Source organism: Trichosurus vulpecula, chromosome 5 (genome assembly GCF_011100635.1).
Source record: "Trichosurus vulpecula isolate mTriVul1 chromosome 5, mTriVul1.pri, whole genome shotgun sequence".
NCBI classification, from domain to species: domain Eukaryota; kingdom Metazoa; phylum Chordata; class Mammalia; order Diprotodontia; family Phalangeridae; genus Trichosurus; species Trichosurus vulpecula.
Genome location: NC_050577.1, coordinates 110104445 through 110118135, shown reverse-complemented (window position 1 = coordinate 110118135; position 13691 = coordinate 110104445). Strand labels below are relative to the sequence as shown.

Here is a 13691-nt window from a genome sequence, read left to right as displayed (position 1 = left end):
GTACTGGAACTGGAACCAGCTGCCACAGATACTTCACTGTGTGACACTGGGCAAGTCTGGCCACCTCTCTGAGTCTGTTTCCTCATCAGCAAAGTGAGAATAACAATTGTACTTATCTCACTGAGTTATTGTGAATCAAATTAGATGTTAATCAAGGGATGGCCCCTTTAATCAAAAACTCAAAAAAAAAATCAAACTGGGAGGGAAAGACCCAAAAAAGAAACCGTTACTATTTAGTACTTACATTCACTCTGTGCCAGGAGGATGGGCCTATTGTCCAATCTATAAGCTCCAGATTGAGTGAGTTGGGTTAAAGTTTGGTTTTTGAGAAAGAAATCTAGCCAGTAAACCCAAAGTTAAAAAGGTAGCCTTTGGTCATCTAAGTATACCTTCCTTTGGGCACTGAATGGGCGTTACCTCACTGAAAATGAGAACCTGAAAATACCTTAGCCTGAAAGGGCCAGGGTCTCCTAATGCACTCTGGGCCATCTCCAGTTGTCCTGGCGAATATCAGGCCACTGTACCCAGATGGCTCTGGAGGAGAAAGTGAGGCTGGTGACTTTGCATAGCCCTCCTTCACTCAAATCAAAGTCAACTGCAAGTCATGTCATGGTCCTCTTTGAGAACAAAGAACGAACACAAGACAATGTACATAGATCCTTTTGTAAAGCTTTTAGTACTATATCCATGTTTGTTGCAATTATTAATAGTATTATTAGTCACTGCTATACTCCTTTACCCAGTATTTGATCTTTTCTTACCTTGAAACATCAAAGTTATCAATTCAAGATTGAAATTCAATGATTTCCATTGCAGGAGACTGTTTTTCCTTCCCTTCTTTTGACTGCTCACATGCTTTGCATGCAGACATAGTTCCTGTGCACCCCTGACCTTTGACACCAACTTTTTTCTTCCTCTGCCCATAACTAGGCTCTGCTTTCTCAATGGTCAAAGGAAGGGGTTATGCTAGTTGATATCAAAGGTCCTTTCCCACTCAAATCTTACATCTATTACATGCACTATTATAATCTCTAGGTTACCACAGTCAAATGACTTACTTTCCCTCTGCCTTAGTTCTTCACCTGTAAAATGGAAAAAAACAGGAGAGGCAGCATGGCACAGTGGGTTGAAAGCTTTGAGTCAGGAAAACCTGGGATAAATGAATTCTTGCCTCTGACACTATATGATCCTAGGCAAGTAACTTCACCTCTCATTGTCCCAGGCAATTCTAAGGCAGTAAGTTGCAAAGCAAATGCTGAACTGCTTTGTCAGACAGAGACTCATCACGGGGAGTTTCTCACACTGTTGAAATCCCAGATCTAGTGTAAAAAATAAGAAAGAAATGAAAAGAACAACACTACTGCATACTTCTCTAACAAATATGCTCTAATAAGGTTGGGCATATAAAAAGCGGCTATGCTGGTTACAGATATTGGGATAACTGGAAGTGAAAATGGTTAGATATGATTAAAGAAGTAAATTCAAAATGTTATAGGACAGCCAACTAGTTACCATAAACTAGTTGAAAATAAGACAAATTTAAGGAGAGAATAAGTGAAAAATAATGATAATAACGAGGGAAGAAAGACTCTTCTCTCTAAGGAGAAATAGAAAAGGGAAATGGTATCCACCAAATTTTAAGAAGATGCAGATTAATAGAACTCTTTTACATTAGCTATTTAAAACATAGTTTGAAAAAGCAGAATGGAATGAAATGAAAAGTATTCAAAGTCAAATGATGTGGCATTTGGGGAGCCTGTTATTTTTTGTGATGGTGCTGCTTCAACAAGTCACACAAACCAGTTATACAGCAATTACCAACCCTGCAGTGCAACTGCCAAGATGCACTTTATTATAATGCCCTTTGTGCAATTAATGAAACTTGGGCTTTTCCTCTCTAGCAATTTTGTATCCTGGTGGGTACAAAACAGCAATCCTAAGAAACCCTACACTTAGTAAAGCAGCAAGGTGTAGACTATAGCCCAAGCATTTTGTTTTGCGAAAGGAAGAAAAGAAGGAAAAAGGAAAGTTCGTCAAAATGCCACTCACATGACCATGGAGCTCAGGAGTCCTTTAAGGACTTAGAAATTCCTTGGAAAGAACTTTGGGTGGCTGAACACCATTCTGAAAAGTTGTTTCACTCCATTTAGTGACAAGATTGTTATCTGATCCCTCATGTTCCAAAGGAACAGGTAAAATAGCTTCAATGCATTAGAGAAACAGGCTGGAGGATCATCACCACATTATGATCTTAGATCACAGGTTGGGTGACATCTACTCCAAACCCCTCATTGTACAACTGAGGCACAGGGAGGTTAAGTGACTTGCACAAGGTCACATAGATAGGAAGTCAAAGAGGCAGGTTCTCTAACCCCAAACTCAGTGATCTTTCCACTGTACGAAGGAGAGGGTAAGTTTGTGGAGGACAGAGAAAATGCTTTCCCTACATTCTGTTCAGAAGTGCACCTGAATATGGGTGTGTTGTAGTCTGGAAAAACTTCTGGTTTCTGGCAGTCTAGTCTATCTTCATTTAAGAAACTTTCGAGGCCCTAAGTCCACTTTGTCCTCCTGCCTGACATGTCTTTCCTTCTTCCTAGATCTTTTTTCTGCCCCCCATCTCCATGGAATTGTCTATGGTTAGAACCTGCTAAGCTCATAACTTCCAGTTATGTAGCTTATTGGCTTCTACCTGCCTGTGATCTCAAGGCTAGGAAACCAGCCAGAACTTTCTGAAAACCAAGAGAATGTTGTATATAGTAATAGCAATATTTTTTAAAGAACAAATTTGAGTGACAAAGTCATTTTGACTATTATAAACACCCAAATTAACTCCAAAGGACATGTAAGATGCTATCTGCATCCAGAGAAAGAACTGATTAAATAAAAGTATGTATAGAATGGTTTTACATATATACATATGTATGTAGGTATTTGTTTCTAATGGTAGCCATCTCTTGGGTGGGGGAGAAGAAAAAAGGGGGAAAAAGAAAGTTACTTGATAACTTCATTATATATTCAAAAGGAATAGCAAGTTGTACATAAGAGATTTGCAGTTTTATGTGCAACCAACTTTTTTCCTCTATCCTACTATGTTATGGCAATGCTTGTTTTACATACATGGATTATCTTGTTTGCTTATATCAATGTCCCCAGAGGTTAGTATAGTGCCTGGCACATAATAAATTCTTAATAAAAATGATTAAATCAGAAAAAAAAACTGGAGCTGTTCAGGAAGAACCTGGTGTAGCAATGTGCCAAGTTCTGGAAGTACACTCTTCTGAGATATTCCTGTATTCCCTTTACTTAAAAGATCATGGCATGTAACAATGTCTTTGGTTGTACCTCTTCCCCATTTCGAAATATCAGATGCACTCCCCTCACCCGAGTTTGGGGTGTCAATCTTGGCTCCAAGGTGGAGAATTCTCAGGCTGCTCTAACTTGGAAGTGACAGTTACTGCCTTGGTTTGGGGGGAAGGTGGGAGATGCTGCCATAGTATCCTTTCCCTGTGATCCCTACTTCTGTCTTGGTGCTACCTTGTATGTCTCAAGTCAAGTCACTTTTGTCTTCCCATAAACATGTTAAATAAAAGTGTTTTCAGCCCCCAACTATCTTCTTTAGTCTCTGCAATGGACTCTGATTGAATGTTAAATATATGTTTATCACTGAATGATGGAAGACCAATGTTGCTAAAAGCAAATGGTCTGTCTAATCTTTTTCCTGGTTATCATCAAAATATAATTAAATCCAGCAAATATTTATTGTGGGCCAACTGGATACTGAACCTTGTGCTAGGTGTGGAGGGGGCAGGAGACTAGAAAGTTTAGATAAGATATGCATGTTGCCTTAATGGAAGTAGCACAAAGATAAGACATGGCCACTAATAGTTAATGATACAGAAGAGCATATGCTAAGTACTAAAGAAAGATGCACAAAACACAATCCTATATGAAGTCAGAATGGAAAGTCATTGCTGAAAGGATCAAGAGAGGCTTCATGGCACACTAACATTTGAGTTGAGCTTTAAAGCAAGCTAGGGACAATGGGTAATGATGGGCAGGATTTCCACATTAGCCAAAAAAAGCTGGGAGTGTACATAACTGTCTGGAGAGAGTAGCCAGCTTGGCTGGGGCAGAGTTTTTAGAGGGGAATGGAAAGACATGGTGATGCCAAATTGTGGAAAGCTTTAGTTGATGGTTCAGGTGGCTGATTCCTTTGTGCCATGTACAGTATGAGCTACGCAATAAAGACTTGCTTGATGACGCCTCATAACAAGATGACAGAATTTATGAAAATGAAAAAAAAATGAAGGAAAAAAATGAGATCCTTCTTCAACTTAATGGGCTGTCTTGTCCATAGTAGAACAGCTGACAAAGACCATATGAAGGTGAGAATACGCAGGCTTTTCTCTATCACACAATCTGCTTCTTACAGCTTATGGCCCTCCACAGGGATCGTGTTTTCATCATATTTGTATCTCCTAGACTATCTAGCACAGTGTTTGGCTTGCCCATAGTAGGTACTCAATCCAAATTGTTAAACAGATTGATTTGACTGTCTGAAATTACCAGGACTAGAAATTACTAGAAAATACCAGGATTACTCTTTAATTAATAGGCCACTGTTAAAATGTAGATATTGTACCTAAGAAATAGAAGGCTCTTCACCTGAGAAGATTCTTACCTGGGGTCCTTGAATAACATACACCATATACATATAATATATGTATATACTACTGACAATATATTATCATATAATACTATCTGTTCTTGTTCAGACATTTAGTCATGTCCAACTCCATGAGCCCATGGACCATTCTATCCATGAGGTTTTCTTGGCAAAGATACTGGAGTGGTTTGTCATTTCTTTCTCCCAAGGATTAAGGTAAACACAGGTTAAGTAACTTGCCCAAGGTCACACAGCTAGTGTCTGAGGCTAAGATTTGAACTCAGGTCTTTCTGACTCCAAGCCCAACACTCTATCCATTGAACCACCTAGCTACCTATGTGATATTGTATATGAACTAAACATATATGTATATATATATAAACTATAATTTAATATAATTATTCTGAAGACTAGTGCCTTTCCCTAATATGATCACCAATTTATCTTGTACATTTTTTGTTTATACATAGTTGTTTATTAAATGTTGAATTTAAGAGAAGACATAACAATACTCTAACTAGAATGTGAGCTCATTGAGAGCTAGGATTTTTCTTTTAATTTTCTTTATATCCCAAGCACTTAGTACAGTGACTCGAGTATAACGGATGCTTAATAAATGCTTGTTGACTTGATCTGACTTGTTGAGAAGGGGTTCATAGGTTTTCTAAGACTGCCAAAGGAGTCTGTGACACATGGTTCAGAAACCTTAAAATGGTTCAGAACCCTTAAAAGGAAAGTGGGGTCATAAGGAAACAGAGCAGAGACTCCTGTGATTCTATGGTTCTAGAGATTTAATAAAATTTTAAAGGGAGAATTGATCTCTGCACATGGAAAGGTCTAGGCCTTGGGAAAGCCTGAACACAAGAGGTACTTGGGAATACTAATAAATGATGGGGAAACACCTAAATGGAAGGTGGGAAGAAGGTAGTGACGCAGGTTAACTTCTCAATTTTGTATAGAGACCAACCCTGCTTAATGTACTTAGAAAATTACAGTCTAGTCTTACTTCATATCAACTGCTAGTTTCTATACAATAATATATTTTACCATCATAGAGATATTCTGATACTCAGAGGAGCCACATGACTTCAATTTCCCAATGAAGGGACATCCCCCAAAACTTTTTGTATTACTGGTACTTATGCTAACAAACTATTTGTTGCCTAATTCCTTCTGGAACAGAAACCATCTTTCAGCTCAGATCTTTGGAACCTAACCTAACTAAAAAATAATCAGACCTACTGTCAAAACAGTTTAGTTCATCATCCTAACATTATAAATATTTCTCCTTTGGGATTTCCTTCCATCAACTGGATACTAATGTTCATAGAATCATATACTTCATAAATCCCAAAACATTAGAGCCAGGAGAGATCTTGGAGATCATCAGTCTCAACTTTCTCCCCAACAGGTTTTACCTTGATAGATGAGGAAAGCAAAGTTCAAAGTTTAAGTTACTTGTCTAAGGTCACACAGGGATTTGGTGTGTACAAAGCAAGAAGGAAAAAAAAAACTTAGTTTGGTCATTTGGCTAAGCAAAATAAATTTAATAAAATAGGGGTTAGCCACACTCAGAATAAATCTAGGCTGACTTTAATAAAGGAATACTGGAGCCTGTAAACTGAAAAACAGAGGGCTTCCATCTTTGCAATCTTTCCTCCCCACACCAACCCTCAGTTCTGTCTTTTTCCAATAGTGGACATCCAACGTGAGACCAACTTCACAACTTTTAATCCTACATCGATGTTGGTAAAAACATACTCTTACCTTGATCTTCTGAAGAGACTGGTGACCTAGAAGGAGATAATAAAGTTTGATAAATCTTTCATAAATAACAGTGGTAACAATAAACTTAATATAGTATTGGCAATAGTTGCTTTTTAGTCATGAAAGAATATATGGCAGGACTTCCAACAACAATATGAGTGTTTACTACTTGGCTGGTCCCAGACGTTGCAGTCCCTATGATACACCTGGGGTTAGGAGGGAGAGGTAGAATCAAAGAACCTGCCAGGAGGAAGAAAAGACAAGAAAATCAGGGTTTGGTGGGGTGGGGACTACAGAGGAATTCACTATTATATCCAACTCAATTTAATGCTCGCAACCATAAAATCTGGGAGCCATTTAGAGAAGAACTCTCTTATGTAGGGAGTTGGAAGAAGTCTTATACCAAATGGAACCAGCCTGGTATAGTGAGCAGAAAATGGGGAGACCTGGATTTAAGACCTTTCTTGAGCCAATTTGCCTCTCGGTGCGCCAGGGTATAGAGGAAAGAGCAATGACTAGAGATAGAGGACCTGGGTTCAGATCCCCTACCTGAATTAATTAACCTGTCTGGGTCTCAGATTGTTAATCCCTACAATGAGGAGGTGGAACCAGACAGCTTCCAAGTTCTCATCCAGCTCTAGACCTACGACAACAGTTCCTGAGGAGCTGTGGATCAGTGGCAGGGATTTCTGTAGCAAGGGTTCTCCAGACCAGTGAAATCAGAAGTCTTAATGCTGTATATCTATTCCCACAAAAAATATACGTAGTACATTATTCAGAGGAATTGAAATTTTATATGTTGTTTTCCTATTAATAATCCCATGGGGATGGGTAATACAAGTACAATTACTCCCATCTTTTTAGATGAAGAAACAGAGGTTTGGGTAAACTGCCAAAGATCCCATGGATTCTAAGTTGTAGAGCTGGGACCTAGCCCACAACTCCAAGTCTAGTGTCATGCCACAACACCATGTAGTCTCTCATATGAAAAAGAATTCATAGAGCTAAAGGTCTGACAGGAATCTGCAGAAGTTACCTCGCCAATCCTCCAATCTCCAGAGAAGTTACACTTATCTCTCACTTATGAAAATATGCACTGGCTCAGAAGCCCACAGGCTAGAAGAAATCAGGGCAGGCCTACTGAGAAATGGGTAGTGGAAACAAGGGAGAGGCCTTTGACTCTGCCTCCCACCTCTTTTCTTTAGGTCCATTTTTCACAGCAATCATTTGGGAGAGAGCTCTGAGCAGAACTGTGTGTGTGTTTGTGTTCTATTAGTTAATAATAATCTGGAGGAGGTGGGATCAGCTATGGGCAAGGGGAGATGAGAGGTCCAAAAGTAACACAGATAATGACTATAAAATTATTTTTGGAAGGTTGCATATTAAACCATCTCAGGCAGATGAGATCACATATTCCAAAATGTGTATATGTATACATACACACATATGTATGTGTGTATATACACATATACACATACAAATACACATACATATATTATATACACACATATACACATATGTGTATACATACATACATGCATGCGTATACATATATACATATACATACATATATACTACAGCTCCTCAGTAACCAGGATCATAGACCAAGAGCTGAATAGGATCTTAGAGGCTTCACCCTCCTCACTGTACAGATTAAAAAAACTGAGGCCAAGAGAGGTTAAGCAATTTGCCCAAGGTGTAAGCATCAGATATGGGATTTGAACCTAGGTCATCAACTCTAGAGTCAATGTGTGTGTATGTATATATGTATATGTATGCATAATATGTATTCATATATACAAATATATAGTTCAATGGATCTATGATTTCATCCATGTGGGTACTTGCTCTAATAATGCAAATTGCAACCCACCCCCATGTTCTCATCCTGTGGCAAACTGTTACTAAGTTCTCTCCTAAATCCAAAACAGAGGATCCATCCAAAGTTATTCTTACATTGTGTAGCAAGCCCTGGCTACTCACGTAGCTATCTTTTGGTTTTGTGATGTGACCGGACTTTTATTTAGCCACACTGAATTTATTTGATTGTATTTTCTTTATTCTATACATATTTATAAATGCACTTATTGTTTCCCCTTAGAATTTAGACTCCTTGTGGATTATTTCATTCCTTGTACTAATTTCTCTAGTTCCTCAAATAAAACTTAATAAATCCTTGTTGATTGATAGATAACATTTTTTTTTTTCCTGAAAAAATCCTTAACGCTGCTTCTTTGGCAAAATTTCTCATTTGCAATATATTGAAATGGGTGACAGTCTTTCTTGACCCCCATTTATCTCTCCATTGACCTTTGGGTGATTCTTGACTTTACTTCTTCAAAGACTGTGGTGCTCCATTACTTGCTACCCTGTGGCATCAGCAGAAGAACCCTGGTATTAAAAAGATGTGCCTTTGTTTCAGATAGAAACTTGTGGTCATGGCAGAAAAATCATACTACACCATGCTGACACTATTTGAGAACCAAAATTTGTTTTTAGTTTTGTATCTCTAGTCCCTAATACCTCATAGATGCTTAATAAATGGGTGTTGAATTCAATTGAATTTATGGATTCATGTGGACTTTAGTTCTTTAGACAAGAGGTATTAAACACACAGCCCATGAATGCAGCCTACAACATTCTCAAAGGCAGCCCAAATCAGATGAAAATGTAATCGGGAAATATTTAACCAAAAAATTAAATACAATAAAATGTAGATAACATTACATTTTAAAAGTAAGTCAATATACAGTCCACAGGGACCCTAATGTATAGGTTAGTGGCCTCCATTTTGATCTGAATTTGACTCCCCTCCTTCAGACATCTGGGAACTAGGGAAGCCTTAATGATCTTGTAGGAAAAGCAAATTGGCTGACTAGAATTGTTTGTTCAGGGAGAGAAAAGCCAGAGTAGAAATACATTGGAGAGAAGTTGTGAGAGGTGGGGAGGAAAAAGTGCAAAAGGAACCCTTCTCAACAGACATGACATTTACTCTGGATTCAGTGAGTCATCATTTTAATGTCATATCAATAGTGATGTCAGTGCTGCAACATTAACAAACCTGTATAAGCACCTAGCAAGAGGCTGGATTTCCATTGCTCTAAAATGACTTGTGTTAGAGACTCATCCACACCCAACCCCATTCTTATGTCCTTTCATAAAGGCTATTCTAAGAAAGGCTGCTTCTACTTCCAATCCCTACCCTTATTTATACTCTTTTTAAAAATTTCTATATATTTGTTTGTTGGTTTTTGCCACAAGGTACTCATCTTAAAACTGCTTGAACAACAAGCTCATCCCAGAAAGTATCCCCTGTAACAGTGAAAAGGCCTGGAAATGGAAGAGGATAAGAAAGGCGGTAGGTGAAAAACAAAGAGAGATAAAAGTCACTGAAGAAAAAAAGAGAGAAGATAAGCTACTCCAAGCATTAAACATCCTAAAGCCAGTAAACTTTCTTCTTCTTGATATCTTCTACCGCAATGGGAAGTTGGAAGAGATCTTGAAAAGGTGTGTACTCACTTTTGAAAATGTAATAAGACTTCTCTCCATATTTATCTACTTACTCTTCTAGACGGGTAATGCTCTTAAAGGGAAGGATGCTTAGGAGTGGCTTAATTTTTCAGGCTAGACCAGTACTGTGGATCCATGCCAATTTCAAAGATGATTCCATATGCACAAAGCTGAGCACAAAGATGTATCTTTCCAAGCATCTATCACCCTATATGGCATGTAGTAGGCAGTCTATTAAATGCTTAATTAATTAATGAAGGATTTGTGATTAATTTCTCACAAAGAAAACAAGCAAGAAAAATCAAATATGTGTCTCTGAAATTATTCAAGTGAAGAAACAAGCAGAATTTTTTTTCTGTAAAATTAAAAGCAAAGGATTATCATTCAGTCTGAAAAATGCCAGATGGTCCCTTTAATGTCCCAGAGGGATGTATTCTGGTCTGCATCTAGCAACTAGGAGAGAACTATCAATTTCAGCGTTTTGGCAAATGCTATGGTGTGCTTCTATGTTGAATGTCTTCCACACTCTTGTGACTGGTGGAATGTGAGCCCAGATGCAGCACTTCAACCCTCACTCTGCATTTTACCTTTAACAGAAGACGGATGACACCTGGATGAGACTACCAAGGGATGTAGATCAGGCACCATTGCTACAAATGCACATTGAAGAAATTACATGGGATTTGGAGCAAAACAGAGACCAGTTGTAGAATGAAAAAAAGAAAAAGTTTCCAGCAAAGGTAAAGTTTGGATTCTGCCACCAAATGTTCTCCAACTGAACTTATCAGGAATCAATGGAGTTTCACAACTATTTTGTTGTCCTGTCTTCTAAGAGTGATCATTCCATAGGATCACAGAAAAATTGTTTAGAACCAGAAGACACTGAAGAGGCCACTGAATCCAACTCTTTTATTTTATAGATAAGACAAATGAGGTACAGAGGGTCTAGTCTTTAACTCTCTTTTCTACTTTCTCTAGTCTCTTCCTTGGAAAGATCATACACCACAGTCCCTTTATAACCTCCACTAGAGTGATCTTTAGCTGTGACATCTCTTTCAAGTTTTAGTTCCACATTTCTGACTACTTAGAGGAAATATCTACTTGGCTATCCCACTATTAACGCAAATACAACATGTCTAATGTTGAGCTCATGTTCTTTGTCTAAAATTGGGCTCTTTGTTTCCCTATTTCTATCAGTGGCACTGTTCTTCTCCCCTGGTTTTATTTAATCTTGAGTACTTGGAATCATAACTGAAATTGGAAGGGGTCCATAGCCATTTTGAGGAGGAAGACGAAATTTTAACAAAAGTTGGGGAAAAAGAAATATTGGGAAATATAGCATATCCTGACTCTCAGTAATGCCTTTTTATTCTGTCTGGCCTTTTATTCTTATTCTTTAGCTAGAAAGTATGGCTTTGATAAACCTGGATATTTGGGACTCACAGTGGGGTTAAAAACTCAGTTCTCTGACTTTCTGTCTATCGTTATCCTACAATATTTCAAAATTCAAAGCTCTGTTGGATATATAAGAGAAGAAATTCCATTTGCAAGAAAAATCTCTAAAGTCTATTCCAACTTTCGGATGCTAGGATTCCTTTGGGAAAAAAATTAAAAAAAGAGAAGGCTAAAATGGTTTCATACCATCATTGCAGAAAAAGACCTGATGATGGTCATAGACCACCATAGGCTCAACAAAAACCAACAAGGTATTGACCAATTTGACACAAAATAATGTGGGTGACTTTCATTTATGTTTATAGAATCAGTTACATTACTTTGTAAGAATACGGTGTATATAAAAGGAATATAGCACATAAAAATGCAGGTCAATTTCCTCTGCTAAGCGTAATATTGAGCTTCATGTAATGCTTTTTAATGTTCTATTTGAAACCTATATATGAACTGGTATAGGGAAGCTCTAGAGAAGGTAGTAATAAAAGAATATTAAATTTATGTTGATCTTCTATAATATATACCAAACTGTCAGACCATGAAATACAGGCCTACCAGTGTGGCAGGCACAACTTGTCAGTCAGCATCTAAGTGACAGCCGGATAGTTTCTGAATCACTATTGGTTTCCCTCCCACCCCTTCATTCACTAAACTTCTCAAATTCTGATATGTCCACACTGGCATTGGAGACAAGCAGGTACCTTTCAAAGTTCAGATGAAGTCACTAGATAGACTAAAGGCTATAGGTGTTTTGTAGAAAACAGAGAAATAGAATCAGTAAATAGTTAAGTGGGGGCTTTGGAGAAGAAGGTGGCTATTTAGGTGGGTGGGTAACAGAGAGGGAACAGTTGGAGAAGATTAAGGATAAATGTAAGCGGGTGTATCTATCAGTGAGGTAAAAACTCAGGTTGGGGAGAACTAAGGAAAACTGGGGAACAGCCACGATGGTTGAGACCTTCCACCTTCATTGTCTACAATGGGATAATACATTAGATCAGTACCTTCTTAGTGAGAATTAATTTATCATAGGTCAAAGGATACAGAGTTACAAGAGACCTTAGAAATCATAAAATCCAACTCCCTCATTTTACAGAGGAGGAACCTAAAGGCCAGAGATTTGAAATAACATGTCTAAGATCACATAGGGAGTCAGCAACTTGGACAGGAGTCAAACAAGATTCTCTGATTCCAAATATAGTACTCTTCTCAATGTACCATTATCATATTAGCTCTTGCAAAGATCGGGTCCTTAGGAAATGGGATATGAGAAAGGTAACACCATTCATGGGGTTAGAGGAGGAAAACACTGCACTGAGGCAAAAATGTGGATAGTACTATCTCTTTGAAGAGGAAGGACTCCATTGTGAGGTTTGGGGAAAGGAGACAGAAATGGGAAGGAGGCTGAGATTTATAACATGCATGTCTATTGTTTTAAATTTTACTATGCTTTTATCCAGTCCAATTAAATTGGGGCTCATTTTAAACTTGAAGGGGAGTGAATGACTAAAGTAACATTCTGGGCCTGGGAAGGAAAGGTCATGTCCAGTATGTGGAGGCACAGCCAGATGAGTCCTTGTAATAAATGACACATATTCTTAGGTAAAAAGCCTGGGGAGATAGAAGGGTAGAATGATTAATAGCTAGATGCCCCAAGGTCCTTCTTGCCTGTTAACAAGACCCAGACCTCACCACTGATACAATAATAATAGCTGGCATTTATATAGGATTTTAAAACACAATTTCATCTAATCTATAGAACTAGGGCTCAATTTTTAACTTTTGAAAGCAAAGGGCGGGTGGGGAGAGGTGCCACAATATATTGATCAGTTCTTAGGGCCTGAGGAGAGAGAAATCTACCTAGCTTCCTACCAGTACATTCTGAATCTATTCAGCCAAATAGGTACATTATTCATGAAGACAAAAACCCCAAGAGAAGGGCTGCGCTTCTTTGTAACATAGCTTTGAAAAAAATCAATAAACCTGGCACTGAAACAGTTGGCATTGTGACTATTTAAAGCAGACTGGTTACTATTTCAGACCTCAGTCTGAGTAGAATGCCCTGCCATCACTTTTATTTGTGATACATGCTTCTCTTTGGTGATAGCCAAGCTCTAAATCTGTTCACACTGAAAGAATTTCTGTTGCTAGAATAAAACTATTTCACTTTTTAGAAAGATCTCAGCATCTCTTCCTTGGTTTTCTGGATTTAACATTTTTTTTCCTCCCACTTAGCTTTAATCCAAGAAAACTTAGATACTGCATATTTTAGCACTGTTCCCTCAGGCTTTGTTACAAT

General features: G+C 38.1%; 1 protein-coding gene across 1 annotated transcript in view; it reads right to left on the bottom strand.

The window, feature by feature from the left end:
• Positions 1-13691, bottom strand: part of DGKI (diacylglycerol kinase iota) — a 569495-nt gene that overhangs the window by 55250 nt on the left and 500554 nt on the right. Inside the window, 1 exon segment of the mRNA XM_036761364.1 lies at positions 6434-6459. Coding sequence (XP_036617259.1) covers positions 6434-6459 — 26 coding nt within the window.